This window comes from Falco punctatus, assembly GCF_963210335.1.
Source record: "Falco punctatus genome assembly, chromosome: 4".
NCBI lineage: Eukaryota > Metazoa > Chordata > Aves > Falconiformes > Falconidae > Falco > Falco punctatus.
In genome coordinates, this window is record NC_137583.1 from 43,453,711 (window position 1) to 43,470,944 (window position 17,234).

General features: G+C 41.5%; 1 protein-coding gene across 1 annotated transcript in view; it reads right to left on the reverse strand.

Annotated features, from left to right (window-relative positions):
* Positions 1 to 17,234, reverse strand: part of LOC308063603 (uncharacterized protein) — a 109,460-nt gene that overhangs the window by 7,741 nt on the left and 84,485 nt on the right. Inside the window, exons 55-70 of the mRNA XM_080386787.1 lie at positions 16,184 to 16,305; positions 14,884 to 15,024; positions 13,815 to 13,928; positions 13,289 to 13,417; positions 12,604 to 12,765; positions 11,318 to 11,479; positions 10,074 to 10,239; positions 8,601 to 8,785; positions 7,893 to 7,985; positions 6,843 to 7,047; positions 5,757 to 5,944; positions 4,970 to 5,067; positions 4,379 to 4,563; positions 3,136 to 3,338; positions 2,464 to 2,653; positions 1,185 to 1,294 (exon numbers count right to left, since the gene is read on the reverse strand). Coding sequence (XP_080242913.1) covers positions 1,185 to 1,294; positions 2,464 to 2,653; positions 3,136 to 3,338; positions 4,379 to 4,563; positions 4,970 to 5,067; positions 5,757 to 5,944; positions 6,843 to 7,047; positions 7,893 to 7,985; positions 8,601 to 8,785; positions 10,074 to 10,239; positions 11,318 to 11,479; positions 12,604 to 12,765; positions 13,289 to 13,417; positions 13,815 to 13,928; positions 14,884 to 15,024; positions 16,184 to 16,305 — 2,453 coding nt within the window. The remainder of the gene's footprint in view (positions 1 to 1,184; positions 1,295 to 2,463; positions 2,654 to 3,135; positions 3,339 to 4,378; positions 4,564 to 4,969; positions 5,068 to 5,756; positions 5,945 to 6,842; positions 7,048 to 7,892; positions 7,986 to 8,600; positions 8,786 to 10,073; positions 10,240 to 11,317; positions 11,480 to 12,603; positions 12,766 to 13,288; positions 13,418 to 13,814; positions 13,929 to 14,883; positions 15,025 to 16,183; positions 16,306 to 17,234) is intronic.

Consider the following 17,234-nt stretch of genomic DNA (forward strand, 5'->3'; position numbering starts at 1 on the left):
ATTATGCCACTTGAAGAAGGACATACATGGCTTCCCAGCTCGTTTATGACGGTAAGTTTGTTATGTATGGCTTTTAATTATTATTTTTAGGTCAGTGTCTCTGGGTAGTTTTGTATTAAATGGTTGTATTTTTATGGATATATTATAGAAGTTAATATTTGTAGCAATTAAGAAAACTACACCTACATGTCATGATCCCACCCTATTATTAACATAAACAGAGGTTGCAAACTCTTAAATTAGATACATCTTCCCAGCAAGGAGAAGTACAAGATACTTGAAGCAATCCTTTTTTAAAGTAAAGTACTGACATAAAGCTGAAAAATAGCAGAATTTCTGTGCCCAGAACTCTGATATCTTCTGGTGAGAGAAGATAAAGGGAAGACTCAAAGTCTTAGTAGTAGTAAGATGCTGGTTTTCTTTTTTTTGGTAATAGCTTCTAACAATTGGGCATGAAGGGATTTAGAGTGTTCTGTCAAGATGGCTGGAGAGCACATTAAGGCTGGGGGTTTTGGTCAGTTGCATTCACAAATGGCTATGTACACCTGCATGTTTCATATTTAGATTATTTTCAGCTGATGATAAATTACATGCGTTAAGATTAAGTCTTTGAAGCAAAGAGGTATAATATTACTGGTGTAAAAGAGTCACAGCATTTATTTACGATAGTTATAGGGAGTCATTTCATGCAAGTTAATAACTTATAACTTGGTGAGATGAAAAGGAGGAAGAACAAAACTGAAGAGGCTCAGCATACCCAGCCCTAAAGAAAACCTAGAGGGAAAACCTCCTGGTACAAACTGTGGCCTGACTGATGATCATGTGGATTTGTCACAGACCAAGTACCATGTGGCTCTGCATTGCAGAAAGAGGTGTTCTAAGCAGGAAAACATCAAAGATACTTAGTTCCAACATCAGTTTCTTCTAATAGAAGCAGCCTCTGTATTTTATCTTACCACTTAGGCCAAAAACACACAGCACCTCTCTGCAGGGAGCTCCTGCATGGTTTTTAGCAAATATGTACAAATTTTTCCCTGGTTAAAGACGGGAAAATGAATTACACAGAGTATGCTGCTGTTCTCAGTATCTAGCTTTAGTTCATCTGAGCCCAAACAGTACGTTAGAAGTTGTGCTTTGGCTGCAGCACGTGGTGATCTGTAGGGAAAAGCCCTTCAGCTTGTTACCTGCCAGCTCTGTGAGAACTCGTGCACGCTGCCAGCGAAGGAGCGGTTAGGAAGTGTCCATTCATTTCCAGCTTCATTATCATTGGTACCAAAAAGCCCAGCTGAAATACCTGGAATGAAATCGAAATGGGGGTTGTGGTTTAACCCCAGCCAGCAGCTAAGTACCACGCAGCCACTCACTCACTCACCCCCCACCCCACCCCACACCCCGTGGGATGCAGAGGAGAATTGGAAAAAGGTAAAACCCACAGGTTGAGATTATAATAATAACTACAACTGTAATGAAAAGGAGAAAGAAATGATGCACAATGCAAGCCGACTGACTGATGCCCAGCCAGTCTCTGAGCAGTGATCAACGCCTCCCAGCCAACTGCCCTCAGTTTATATACTGAGCATGACGTTCTATGGGATGGAATAGCCCTTTGGCTAGTTTGAGTGGGCTGTCCTGGCCCTGTTCCATCCCAACACCTGCTCACTGGCAGAGCATGGGAAACTTGAAAAATCTTTAACTTGGAGTAAGCACTGAGCAACAACTAAAACATCAGGTGTTACCAACATCATTCTCATACTAAATCCAACACACTGCACAATATCAGCTGCTAAGAAGAATATGAACTCTATCCCAGCCAAAACCAGGACGCTGGAGTAGAACGGTTGTCACGAGTAGACACGGGGGAGTTCTAGAAGCTGTCTCTGGGCTCTGGTTATTCTATACAGCGGCACGTGGCTGTCTTGTGGAAGAGGGAAAGTATGCCCAGGTGCCCATTATGGATTTTTTTCAGACTGCACTGCCATCTTGTTTGCTTGCTGTTTTTGCTTCTGACCTGAGACCTGCTAGTCTCAGGAGTCTGAGCTTTAGAATAGCATGGGGCCATATGGACAGGAGTGTATTCCAAGTATATACCAAAAAAACCTGGAAGCTTTTAGGCCTCCCTCTTGTGCTCCTGCAGGTATGACAAAAAAAAACCTGCTACAGAGCAGTGCTCACGCAGGGTTTGGGGTTGGGCTGCCTGTGTTACATCTACCCTCCATTTCCGTTTGCTTTACTGCACTGAAACAACAGTAACCTAGATAAGCACTTGCTCTTCTTCCTGGAGCAACACCTCCTGTGCTGTACCGGCAATAACTGGGAACGCCCAGGGCCATTTCCAGGGAGTGTATAAATGAAGAGGGGAAAAGCAAGTGAAAGACAGCCCGTGTGCTGGTACTACAGGTGATGATTATTCAGAGATAAAGAAAAATGCTAACAGCTGACAAAAGCTGTACAGCTGGTACTCACCATGGTGCCAGCCAGCCAGGGTGACAGTACAGAGGTCATACTGAAAGTCACAAGAGACGGAAACTCCTTTGTGATTAGACACTTCTATTGTGTTGGTTTCTCTCATTGGATTAGTGGCATTCTTTTCAGGGGACTGATCCAGTACTTGGCAGTTTTCTTCCATAAAGGAGAAGTTATATATCTTGGATAGCTGTTTTAAAATGAAAATGAAATTTCAAATATGTCACAATGAAAGTTCAACGATGGGTGAGCTCAGCCTGGGTTTGCAGGTGGGATGGGGTCAACTTTGCTCAGAGTTAGGGGAATAAGAATGGGGCTGAAAGAGCAGGAAAGCAAAAAGCCTCCCAGGTACACTGAGGTTATGGGCCCTGTTTGTTTTCCAGACCTCTCACTGCCATTCTCTTACACCATGTAAGAGGAAAACTGAAAAGTTCAAAGTTCATCAAGCCTCTCCTGTTTTAAGTACCCAGACAGCAAAGGGGCAGCCCTTGAGTTAAAATTGGGTTTGTTTGGGGGAGATATTTCCTGATTTAAAAAGTTACTTTCTAGCACTTACACCTGAGTGCATTAATGTTTTTAAGACTTTGTTGTTGTTGGCAGCGGTGGTGGTGGTCGTTGGTTGAATATAATTTCTGGTCTAGAAAGGGAGAACGTTAGACTTTTCCCTCCTACCTTCAGTCTTGGGTAGATACTGATCACAGTCTGGTTCATCTCCACATACAGTGATCTTGAGCTACTAGTTTCCTCGTTTAGTATTACAGTGAAAGTATTGTGAACAAAATCCTTGGCAAGAAGTACGCTGCACTTTGATGCCAAATCGTAAATTTTTCCATCAAAAGTCATAAGATGCTTGGTTCCCATTAACATAGCGTGATCTGGAGAACAGTATTTCAGATCAGTAAGTTTTCCACAGAGTAGCAAGTGCTGTGCTACTACTGGCATACTGCAACACAAACAGCTCCTGGCTGCATACTCTTAAAATAATTTCTCAAGCTGTTACTACATTTTAATTAATGTTGCTCTGCAACAAAAAGTTCCCCAGAAACAATCCAATAATTCATTTTTCATTATAGATCCACCTGAGTGTCCTAAAACTTAGAGAAACATGAATTAGGATTCAAAGCTCATCTTGATTTCTAGTCATCCGACTTGACAGTCATACCTGTAAGCTGCCCTCGGCCCCCACCCCCACCCCTCCACATTCCCATGCAGAGAACAGCACAAATATTAACTGGCTCAAAAGAACTACCCTGCCCAATCAGAGCATCAAAACAGAGTTGCAGTCCAGGAAACCCTGCTGATAGATCACTTACACTTTTTGGTCACTAGGATCTACTCTCGGTGTCTGCTTACTGGGAGGAAGCCATTAAAAATGGCTCTTTCTGGAAAAGCCATTATCTATAAGGGACAGCTGGGATGTAAATGCAGTCTTCTAGCATCTAGCCATGCTTTTTCAGGTAATACTGCCTTTGACGTTTTGGTAGGGCTGATCTTTTTCTTCCTCGAGTCAACAGAAGCAACATCACCAGTTTCCATGTGTGGACAAAGCCTCCAGGGCAAGACCTGGGGCCAACAGGTATGACTGGCACTGAACCATAGTATCAATTCACAAGAGCATGCAGATAAGCACATAAATAGCACTTGCTGATGTTTAGTCTCAGAGCAGAAAGTGTAAAGATTTGCAAAATTTGCACGAACGTTAAAAAGAGTGTTTACTGCATTACAGTTTTACCCAAAGTGTAGATACTATACATACAATTACTGTTTTACAAGACTATATATGAAGTTTATAGGACAATTATTAATTAGCAACCATCTCTATGTAAACTACTGTCCCAAATACAATTTGTAAAATTTAGAACTAAGTGGAAATAGACCCAGTTACAAAATAAAGCAGCACTTTGAAAGGGCTTACGTTCAAAGGGACTCTCCATCATCCATCGCTTGAATTTATAATACTCTGCAACTATGTTGATAGTGTAGAGGTCTTGGAGAGGCCTCATTACCTTTTCTTCAATGAGATAATTAGTAATATTTGTCAGATCCAGGGAGCGGTCTGCTTTAGGAAGTACTGGCAGTTTTACAGTCACCGAACAGTTCCTGTAGAATACAAACAAAACAGCGTGTGCTCTTATCTGCTAAGCTGATGAAATGCAGTTGCTTTATTATTAGAAACATGGAAGTGAAATATTCATAAGAACTGCAGTCTGGTTAGAATGGCAAAACAAAGATAAACAATGGCTAAGCCCTGCAATGCACCATGCCATCTAAGGCCAGCTACCATAGCCATTGCTATTCTGTTTGCTGCTGAGCGGCTTCTTTTGAAATGCAGCCTGTCCTGGTAGCCAACAAAAATGAGCATTACACTGTGATGCTATGTGCCCAATGTGAATGGTCGGGTGGTTGTCCACAGCCCTCAGCATGCAAGTGATGTGAAGACTAACTATGCACACAACCGCTCAGAACGCTCCCCGGCAGCAGGGATCCTGCAAAACCCACCAGTTACCTGGCTGAAAAACTGTAAAGGTTGAGTAAGGGCTTCCGGATCTTGCTCACAGCTCTAGCAAACATGGCCTCTGCCCACCTGAGCATCTGCTGTGTAGTCTGTTGGAGAGCCAGAAAAGGAGATTACAAAACTGACTTCAGTATGGCTTCAGGGCACGCACAGTGCTTGATAATGAGTTTTAAATCAATAGTCAGTGAAATCGCACTTTGGTTGCTCTTGCATTTGTCACTTGCCTGACAGCATCTTGTCATTTAGAGGTTAGTATCCAGAGGAGAGACACTAGTCACTGCAGCAACAAATAATGGACAGGAATACATCCTTCCTAAAATAACATTACTTATGTTATACCAATACTTCACTGAGCTAATGCGCTTCAGTAGCTTGCAAAGCTTTGTTATCTCTGTTAATATAAATTGGTGTCATGATATATGCTTTATGCTCTTCATTTCAACTAGAAGAGTCCAAATGTATTTGTAAATTATTTGTTGAAATTACAAACCCTTCTCTCTATGGAAGAAAAGCAAAAGCTACATGAACAATAGATTATGTTGCTGTGATTTCCTAGTAAAACCACAGAGCCTCTAGCTGGAGAACTACTGCTTTCCAAGCAGGACAAATATTTTGAGAACCATGAATTAGCTGTGTAGAAGCTTGTTATGTGGAAATATAACCACGCTATTTCCACGAACAATGATATAAACTATTTTTGTGTATATGTAGTTCAAGCTGAGACTTAAATTTGTAGGTCTTTCAGACCGTTAAAAATGGTGAATTGAGTTATACCAACCATATCCAAGCCTGCTTTCACAACCTTTAATGCCACCTGGATTGGTTCCAGTAGCCACGCATCTTTTACAATCTTGGGTATAAAAGCCTGGATTTTCTTCATGTACTCTTCTGTCTTCTCTTGCCAAACTTCATCCAGTGGCTTCAAGGTGACATCATAGTAGGCATCCTTCAAAGTTGATAATGGCTCTGAAGCAAACACATCACATGAAACAAACCTTAGTATGTTATGAAGTGGCTCTCTTTGTCTCCCCACAGCTTCCAGCCTGCACCTGAAGGAAGGACACAGCAAACAGGGAAAGGCAGCTTTGTTTTCATGGCAGTTGGGCACATTTCACAGCTGTGTGGGGGCAGCGTTGACAAATGGAAAGAGGCATTTGGCTATAACCCTGATCCACTCATAACCCTTATAAATACACTGCTGCTTTCCAAAAGAATGTAAGGAATGCTTCACAGTATGCCACCATCAAAGCTGTACAGCTCCATGAGTAACAGGAGAGTTTGGTCACAACTAATCTCAAACACAGTATATCAACTAAATCCCACTTTTGAGTGGGAAGAGTTGAGAGGTAAGTGGCCCAAAGTGAGGTTTTAATCTTGCCAGAATTGAAGGTTCTCTCAGCTAATTACAGCTGACCGCATTTCTCAATGGTTTCAATATGGGCCACAGTCCAGCTGAACAGTGAATTAGTGGCTACTGGAAAAAACAGATCAAGTGAAATCCAATTAGTATAGGCATTCAAAACTCAAGGATGGATATGAACTGCCCTTTGCGGGGAAATGCTTGCCAGGGAACTGTTAGCAGAAATGCTTCTGCTTAGGCAATAGGGCTGTGTTCTCATCCGATTGAACCAACCCCTGTGTCCCAGAGAGCACCTCTTCAATGATTTCATTAGAAAGGTGGTTACACTGAGGCTACTTAGACACTGTATCAAGGCTCCCACTGTGTAAACTAAGAGCCAAGGTCATCACTTAATTGCTAGATCAAAATAAAAATTTTGTGTGGCTCAGCATCTTTTTATTGAAGCTTGTTTTGCCCTGCACTGGCATTGTCTTTGTTCTCCCTGCTTTGCATGGTTTTGCTTACTTTGCAATTCATTCTGCATTTGCTGGACAATGTCTTGGATTTTATCCAGGTAAAGCGGGATCTTGCTTCTCAGTATCTGCCTGATTCCACTTTGCTTCCACATCTGGGCAGCAGCTCTACCCATGCTGTGGAGGAATCCTGCTAACTTCTGCAAGGCTATCGAAGGCCAGCCGGCTGCTTCAGACAGAAAATCAACTTGCTGCACCTACAGTCATTCAAAAAAAAAAAACAACCAAAACATACAGAGTGATCACAAGCAAAGCTCTGACTCCATTCCAAGGAAATTCTTAACTCCTCCGTGTTGGTGCAGATACAGGCCTTTCCTTTACTACGTGTTGCAGTTTAACCCCAGCTGGTGTCTTAAGCCCTACGCAGCGCTCGCCCGCTCCCCCTAGTGGGAGGGGGGAGAGGACTCGTGGGTTGAGGTAAAGGCAGTTTAATAGGCAGAGCAAAAGCTGTGCACGCAAGCAAAGCAAAGCAAGGAATTCATTCACCACTTCCCATCCGCTGGCAGGTGTTCAGCCAGCTCCAGGAAGTCGGGGCTCCATCGCATGTGACAGTTACTTGGAGACAAGTGCCATCACTCCAAATGTCCCCCCTTTCCCTCCTCCTTCCCCCAGCTTTATATGCTGAGTACGACATCGTACGGTACGGGATATCCCTTTGGTCAGCTGGGGTCAGCTGTCCCGGCTGTGTCCCCTCCCGGCTTCTTGTGCACACCCAGCCTCCTCGCTGGTGGGGTGAGGTGAGGAGCAGAAAAGTCCCTGTGCTCAGCAGGTACAAAACCATCTCTGCATTATCAACACTGTTTCCAGCACAAGACCAAAACACAGCCCCATACCAGCTACTATGAAGAAAATTAACTACCCCAGCCAAAACCAGCGCACCATGAAACATGCTTTTTTGTCTATGTATGAAGGGCAGGTTAGCACAGGCTTAACCATTTAAATATTTGAGCAAAACAAAACAACTGCATGCAGTATAATGATTTTGAATTAACACTGCATGAATATTCCACAGTGCTTTCACAGATCATGTACAGATACTTACTGATCTCCTGAATCTCCACATATATCCATCAAACTTCTTCATCTTCTCCATCAGTTTGGATTTCAGAAGGCTCCCAATTTCATTAAGTTTGTACTGTGAGAAGTTGAATAAAAACCTTGAGTTGATGATTTAGAATTGCTTGTGCTGGGTTCAAACCACTTGAAGTTTGTACTGGTCTAAATGCCAGCAAAGATCCACAGTGGCCTCCCATTTCTCAGGTGAAATGACGTCTGCATTATTCAATGGTTAGAAATGGGAACAGAAGAATCTAAGGATGAAAAACCAAAAAGCCTCCTCCAAGCAGAAAGTATGCGAAACCCTATTTGAAGTAAAAGCACGTTCAGGAATACCAGTCTTAGTTTTATAACCAATATGCTGAGCAGCCCTGGCACATTACTGCTGCTCTCTATTTACTTACCTTCTTCAGAGGATACACCCTTTTAGAAGAGGGTCCCATATTTTCTATGCTTTCTAGGTATGGCTGAACTTTGTAATTCTCACCATGCTATCTTTTCACACCAAAGTGAAAAATAATGTTATTATGAGTTTAAAAAATTGCACAATTCCCCTTTTCACCTGATTCACCTGTGGTTTCACCAGAACTCACACCTGAAGCCTACCTGGAAGATGCTCCACCAAACTGGCAAGTTGTTTAAACAACATTCTGGAAAAATCACACAGCAATTAACTGCCGCTGAAGGGTCTCACCTCAGCCTTAAGAACTGGATCCCCGCATCCATGAGCCAGAAAACTCAAGCTTCCATTAACAGCTGCTAGAGTCATTTGTCCCATGTTTTCCTGCCTTTCACCGTTGATGTTGAGATAGGTATTAATAGTAGCCATCTGTTGCCCGTAAGTACAAGCACTGACTTCCATTCCTTCTTCCAAATCCCCTTAGAGAACAAAACATTTACAGGAACACTGACAGACATTGTTTCAAAGCCAGCTTTTTAATTACTTAGGTGATCAATCAGTGTCTGAGTGTGTTAAGTGTTTGGGGGGAAAAAAACAAGAAGAGATAACCAGCAGAAAATCAGATCAGTGTTAGTGTTTGCTGCTTCTCTTCTGAGCGGCTTGTGAATGATTTATCGATACAGACTTGCTACTGCAAAGCAAGCGCTGGATTACTATAAATCTGTTTTCTACTTGAGTCTTGCACTGTCCCTTGTTGCTGATGCTTCAAAACTGCTTAGGCCATAAGTGAGTCAGTCACTTATCCGCCTACTGCACACACACGATTTTTCTGCCCAAGTACTGATGAGCAGAGGCTGAAGTGGTTGATAAGTGCACGTAGAATCTGGGTTGAGAGCTGAGCTGAATCATTTCTACAAACTTCTGACTTCAGTAATTCACAAACTAATGGTCTTAATCTCAAATACATCACAGCACTTAAACGTGAGGCCATGAACCTGAGAGAAATTCCACTGCAGAACTGTGGAATGGCAAATCCATAACTGAAACTAGGACTGGGATTGTCAGCAACATGAGTTTGAGACAATTGTCATACCACCAGATCTACCTGGTTTGCACACAAATCTAATGAGGTTGAAAGGTGGGTGAGTAACAATAGTAAGCATTTGCAGCAGGTCTCATTCCATCTGAGTTTAGTTATCTAAATCTAGGTAAAGTCTAAGCCAACAGCCCTGTTCCCTCTCTGTTGTCAGTCAGAATTGACTGCTGCTGAGAACCACCTGGAGAGGATGATTTCACACCTGTTTCTGTGTGGGGTAGAGTCATCCTCTGGAGTAGCCTTTCTCTTTCCCTTCATTTAAATTGGAATGTAATGTTTATCTTAAATGGGGCACACAACTTTAAGATGGCTAAACCAAGATGAAATTAATCCTATCTTTGATCACCATCTATTATAATCCTTCCCTGGCCAGTAATCACACAAATGTCTCTAACGCTGACCTTTGTATAGCAAGTTTTAAGCATCAGCTTTTCGTTATCTGAAAGATCATAGCTTGGATCGCCATGAAACTGAGCTAGCTTGGCACTAGAGAGACACAGCCTTTCTTCCTGCCTCTTCGTGCCAATGACAGCTGTGAATCATAGAATCACAGAGTATCTCAGGTTGGAAGGGACCCATAAGGATCATCAAGTCCAAAACTCCCTGCTCCTTGCAGGACTACCCTAAAACTAAATTACATGACTAAGAACATCATCCGTGAAGGTACATACCTTTCAAATACCCCATGTAGTACTGAAAACACTCCTTTCCTTTGGAAGCAGCTACTTTAACTTTCTCTTTCTGATCAATAATCCCCTCCACCAGGATCTGGCTCTGAACGGATGAGGAAGAAGCAGTTCCTGTCAGGTCTAGCTGAATATCTTCAAAGGCTCTTAACTGCAGCCATAAAGGAAGAAGATTTATTCAGAGCCACCACATAGAATTAAAGAATGTTCAGAGATGATACTCAAATATCAGCATTTCCCACAGAAGGGTGAGTGGTGAGGGAAATGTTTTCCAACGCCTGTGCACTACACAGGAGTTACACTTTTGAGAGGCACAAGCATCAGGATGATTGGCTCAAGAGCTGAAGGGCTGGATAGCACAAGGCTCGTGGACAGAATGTTAATGGTAGGAAGAAAGAGGCATACTCTCACACTCAGTTCCCTGTGAGGCTCTCATCTGTGCCACTTATTCCAAAAAAAAACCAGAGAAAGGCCAAATAGAGCAGCTGATAATTCATCTCCCTTCTTTCTAAAGAAAGAGGGAAAAATAATTTAGTATTTTCTTTTAGCCTGTTACTCATTAAATCATGATAATTTTGTTAAGGGGTGGCCTATTGTCTCAGTTAATTATGACTGATAACCCATATTCCTTCTCATGAAGGGTTTGGATGGTGCCAACCACACTAATTTACTGCCTCCACTATTGCCACCATCAGCTTTTCCACCTTATTAATTCCACAGAAAATTAAGAGTAAATACAAAATCGAGGGGGAGAGAAAAAGGAAGAAATTTGCATCAGAATGAGCATCATATTAGCTGTTCTGTGTCTTTCTTAAGGCCAGTTCTATTTCCTGGCAAATTACTTTTTTGTGTGTCTCTTTTCTTTTTTTTCTTTTTTGTTATGGTGCAAAACCCCATGTTTCACCAAACAGACCAGTCATGCTGAAGAAGGCGAGCTATAACACACACGGCCTCTTAAAGCTTTTATACACTTTAGCTGATAAACACTATATTTTTCACTGAGCCCTGCAGATAACTAATGTTGGTGCATTCCTTTCTCTCCTGATCATACTGCATGTACATTGCATAACTGCTCCTTTAAAAACACATTTTAAAAAAACGGGAATATTTTTTATGTTGCCTGCTGTTTTAAAGTCACTGGCTGCACCTGGTCAGTTTGGACGGTAGATGGCATTAGCCCTTTGAAAACCAAAACCCAGACCCCAGCGCCACTATAACTAAAAACTCACTGCAATTTCCAAAGAATAGTTCTTCCCATCGGCTGTACTCCGATTTCTTAAGGATACTCCAATCAACGCCTCATCTCTCCCGTGATCAGCAAAGTGGAATCTGCCCTCTGACTGCAAAATGATGTCATCTTTGTTGAGCTGGTGTTTTCCAGAGAAAACTACCTAAGTATGAACAAAAAAGTTTTTAAAGGTTAACTGTTCCAAAGAAATGGGCTCTGCACAGGGTAGCAAAGAGGCTGTGCAATGTTAGCATTCCCAAGTTATACAATGTAGTGATGAACAAAACTGATAATTCCAGAAACCAGCACATCCTGCACATCCTCCTTCTCACAGCACTGTCTTGCTTTATTATGTCTTCAGTTTCTGTGGTGTAACAAAAGCACATTTAGTGTTTACAGCCTAAGACAAACAGCTGGAATGTAACTATATTTAATTACAAGTCCTTTTTTTTGGTCTTATTAGCTGCTTCTCAGCTACTCTAGCTTGGCATTTCAATGCATGCCTTTGAAGAAAACAATCCAAAAGAATTCAGGAGGCACCTGATTTTGAAGTGACATGTATATGCATTTTTTTGCATTATTAACAGGCTCTAACACACCTTAGTTTTCAAAAGGTTTTTACGGGCATCAAAATTTGGTTGCGGTTTCCCATTGCTTACAGTGCGTGACCTGCTCTGACAGTAAACAAGGAAACCAACTGAGATGCATTTTAGCCACTGGGAACTGGAAAGAGACCACATTTATTGCAAGTTCAAAGGTTTTTGTTTGTTGTGAGTATCTATAGGAAACTCTGGGCCCAATGTGCATCTAATGAAGATCATGGATTGGTCTTCGGTTTGTATGTGTAATATAAAAACAAGTGACAACTATAAGGTTACACTGAGGTTCAAAAATCTATCGCTACCAGCAGAGCAGCTGTAAAAAACAGTAAGCTTTAACTTACAGGGCAAGAAAAGCACTTTTATTCCTCTCTAGTTTCCTTTTTGATTACTCATGAGCCTGTTTTCATATCCAGAAACATGCAATTAAAAGATCTTTGAGAGAGGAACAGGAAAGAAAGAACATGGAGAAAGTGACAATGTTTAGAACCGCAACACGACCTATAGATTATAGTCCATAGGCAAACACAACCTTTCTGCCTCAGCCCATCAAAAGACACTGTTTATTCACGGTTCATTTAGTTACAGAAGTCAATTCTGGTGAAAAGCTGCGGCTGAGGAAAACTGTCTCCAAACCAGTAATTACATTTAGAGTGAAGTAGGGTCAATAGGTTTATGTGAGACTTACATTTGGAAGGTCACAGAACTCAAAGCTCATATCATAGTCCAGGCAAGATGAGTAGTTTGTTTCTATTTTACCTAGAATCTTCTGTTTGGTGCATGAGGTCAGGAAAATATTTTCCAGAATAGCTTCTAACTGAAATCTATCAGGATATAAGAACTGATTTCTCTGCAATGAACCAAGAAAACAAAGTTAAAGCACGACAACAGATTCTTAGACACTTCTCTGTGCCCACTCATCCCAGCTCTCAACTGCATCCTGTCCCCATGCTGGCTTTTTTTTATAGTAGTAGCTTCAGGAGTTTAACATAACATTTCCACTAAAATGTAACAACAAAAAAAAAAAAGTAACAAACTTGACAATGTTTTGGCTTATCAGCACAGTTACCGGTCCCCATCCTACAGAATTAATTAAACAGTTTTGCATATTTAGGGCACAAGTGAGGCCTCTAGTTCATAAGAACTTGTTTTTTCTTAATTAATGCTACATTTAGATTTCTTCCTACGCAGAGTAATATGTAAAAGGTAAAATAAAATAATGGTATTTAACAGAAGAAGGTACTCTACAGAAGTAGATTTCTGAAAATCCACTCAAAATTAGGTACAAAAAGTAAATATCTCCATTAAATATCCCTATTAAGAACAGCTTCCATTAAAATGGTGGGTTAATGGATACAACTGCCTTCTCTTACCTCATAAGTTAAATTGTGTTTGAATTTTTTGTCATCCCAGTTCAGATCTAGATATTCATTAAACAATGCTGATCTTTGCTCTAGAGACCCACATGCATGCAGGTTTCCCATACTCAATATTCTCCGAAGCTGGAAGAAGGGAAAAAAATAATTAAGACATACATATTAGTAATTTTCTAAACAATGTGTTCAATATATACTAGAGGAGTCAGCTTTCTGGGCAAAAATACACCCCTGTGAGAACCCCTGAATGGTCTATATCCATAAAAGACCGCTTCAGTCTCTACCAAGAAACCTAAGGAGTTGACAATTCTGTCCGGAGGGAAAGCTGCATCCCAAATGCAAACATATCTGGCTACATGAAACAGAACCCTTCAGAGGCTTTATTCTTCTTCCTCTGAGACCTGAAAAGGTTGACTTCAAGTAAAAGCTTTTCCTATGGTAAGTGCAGAAAAAATTGGTTCTGTGAGACCTGAAACCAGAAATCTAGCTACACCCATCCCTCCTTAGACTCAAAGACTCATACCTGACCTGAAGAGAGTGTCACACAGCCACCCCAGGCAGTGATGTTCACCTTTGATTTATCCTCCAGGGTCAGTTGGATATCAGCAGGCTGCCCACCATTCCCTGTGAGCTGCAGCTGAAACCAGAGAAGGATTTGTCCAGTGAAGTAAGGTTAGAACGAGCAGAAGAGTCTGCAGGGTGATCTAGAAGAATGATCTCCACCCAGCAGAGAAAAAAAGAAGCACACACAATTAAAACTGCGACAGAACAATTAGAACTTCATTGAGCTCCACGTGGCCTGGAAGCTCAGGGCCTTACACAAACATACAGGGGAAAATGCACTTTTACAACAGAGGCAGCAGACGGCTTTCTGTTAGCTTCTCTGGAATCTCCGCTGGGTCTATCATGCAGAGCAATTAATGACACCAGTGGAACAATGACACTGCCAGAGAATTTATTCCTCTGAATATGACACTTGAGACATATTGACTATTTAGTGAAAACAACCAGAGAACGCTCTGTGGCACCACTATGAGTACCAAGAACTCCAGGCGAACAAACAGAATACCACACAGTTTGCACAGCTTATTATTGAGCAGAAGGTCTTCAGCCTCAGCCACTAGCGTGTCCTTGCCATGCAGTGCATTTTCAGACAGAAAATACTCTGTAGTCTTTGATCTTGAAGGACAGTTTGTGGAGTTCTCCCTCTTTTTTTCCCCCCTCATATACTTTCTAGTTTCACACATTTTCACACTTGTGTTGCAATTGCATATACAGAGAATTTGTTTATTAGTTCGTGGACAAAATTTGCCTCATTTTCCTTGCTAGGCTGGCTCTTGCACGCTTCTGGCTTCTTTAGCATCCAAAATGCATCCAAAGTGCATCCAAAGTGCTAAAATTGCAAGACAGATACTGTCAGCTAGCAACAGTTACGCTTTAGCAAAGGAAACTATGCTGGTGGTTTGAGCACAAGGAGAGAACAGCACTTAGTGCTCTTTACAGTTTTCCGGACTATACCTGGTTCTGCAATGCTTCGAGATGAAATATAGCATTACAGCTTTGTATTTTGCAGCCTTTCCTCATGATCTCACCTGCTGATTGTACTTTCTGCCTCTTCTTTCTGACAGGGAATGGACCTCCAGTTGTTTCAGAGTGTAATTAAATGGGTGGGCAACACTGGCTCTGTAGTTCGTACGGTTTCTTCCAAACTTCAGAGAAGATGACACTGATATCTGATCCATATCAACAAGATATAAAAGGAACTTGGTGAAATAAAACAACTCTCAACATACTGACCTCAAACATATACCAAATAAGATTTCCCTCTACCTTCTCCCCAGATTAATTGTGTGTGTGGGAATTTACATGGTGGCATTTAAATAGCTGTGGTAATTTAAACAGTAGTACAAAAATACGTTCTATATAACTTCTAAAGTATATTTTGGAATTTTAGCACTTTTAAAAGAAATTCTAATTCTTTTGGGAGGCACATTTATGTTTCTGTATGGTAACATCTTCTAAATATTGTCTTTTAGCTTTCCTTTATTCAGAAAATAACGTAATACTCAGCCAAGGTGCTGCATTTCAGACACACATATAAATACAGCATAGTTGCAAGTCAGTAAGCTACCTCATTTTAACCACATTTGTAAATCAACTTAACCAAAGTTCTCCTAGTTCCGGGGCTTTTTTTGACTATTTATATTTTTTAAAAATAATGCTGACTTACTTTAAGAAAATAAAAAATAGTTTAAACTGTGCCAAAGTTGTCATTCTCACTAATAAAGAGGAGAACCAAAGAATGAAATGCAAAGAGCTTCAATTAAATCAGTAATGCTGAAAATGCTAAGCACAGGTGTGTGTCACACTTCTCTGAGGGTAAACACAGCATATCTCCATGCAACTGGTAGGTTCTTTGTTCTTTGCAACCTCACACTAAAGCTCAGGTTTACTCATTTGGCTTAGATTTTACATTTCTCCCTAAGCTGCTTTAAACATGACATTTGTGCTATTCTTTCCATCTATGCTCAAAAGCTGTCCTAGAGACTTGGAGAGTGCTGGGAATGGCCTTTGTCCAGGGCCTTGAACCACAGGCATTGCATTGCCTTTGGTTATGCAGCAAGCTGTTGGGTTACTGCAAACAAAAAAAATGGCATGGCCTGAAAATGCTTCCAACAAGAACATCTGCTGCTCATCTTTCATAGTCATAGCCCTTTGTACATCCAAGAAGGAGGATAGTTTGCCTCCTACTTGAATTCCCTGGCTTGCTAAATGCTTTTTTTTTTTTTTTTTTTAAACAAACAAGTAAACAAAACAAAACACAGCCCCAGAAAACCCCCACTTGATATGCTTGTAATTCTCCTGAAATTTGTTTGCTCTGGGCTGCTGTACCTGGTCCTTCTCGTTCCAAATGACACTAAGATCATCCCGGTGACTGCGTGCTGAATGTTTCACATATAAGTTGACCCTGGCATGCCATGGGAAAGGGATGGACAGAGGATGGAAAAGTTCCACTACAAGGGAAAAAAGCAAGTAAATCTTCCACACCACAAATCATGACTGTTTGTTTTCTGATAAAGGAAAAGGCACAGGACACACTCTCCCACAGGCAGGAGAGCAACAGTTGTTTCCCAGGGAAGACAAGGCCTTTGCTCATACACACACGTGCACCTGCCCAACAGCCACAATGACTGCAGCGTGCCCATCTCTGCTGAATGATGTAAGGGAAAACAGGATTCCTCTAGTTACCAGCAAAACAGTAATTACCTGCAATAATCAAAAGATTGATACCTACACCCAAAGCAACTTCCAGCAAGAGCAGCCAGGAAAGTAATCTTTATTACTGATAACCTTACACTGTAAGAGGCACAGCGTACAACTCTCAAACAAGTTATTTTGTCTCTTTTCAGGTAACATAGCCCCAACGTAAGCGTTCCGCACCTCAAGGTAGCGGCCAGTGTGACCAGTGCTCCCTACAGCACCCAGTGCAGGAGAGTAGCAGCATTTACAGCTTCTGAAACAAGCCTCAGAAATGGGTGACAATAACAAAAAATAAAATTATACCCAGGAGGGACGAAAATGTACAAAAGAAGAAGAAAACTTAAAAATAAACAAAACTGAACTTAAAGTGAAATGTTTTTACTCTACAAAATCAAAGGGATACTTGGGCAACATTCGCAACAAAAGTTACCTCCTGTGCAGTGACTGAAGGACAAATCTGAGACGTGGCCACCTGGAAACCCTTCTCTCAGCTGCCAGAGATTTGCATTTAGGCACCCCCTCCACAGCAAGTGACCACTCGTTACTGCGTATTTGAGGCCATATCCTCCTCAAGCTACACGTGCAGTTGCCGAGCTGGGACCATTTCTGGCTAGCAAGTCCAGGTGTACACCTGACACATGTGACAACTCACAGTGTAGTAAGACTACAGATCCTATAAAGC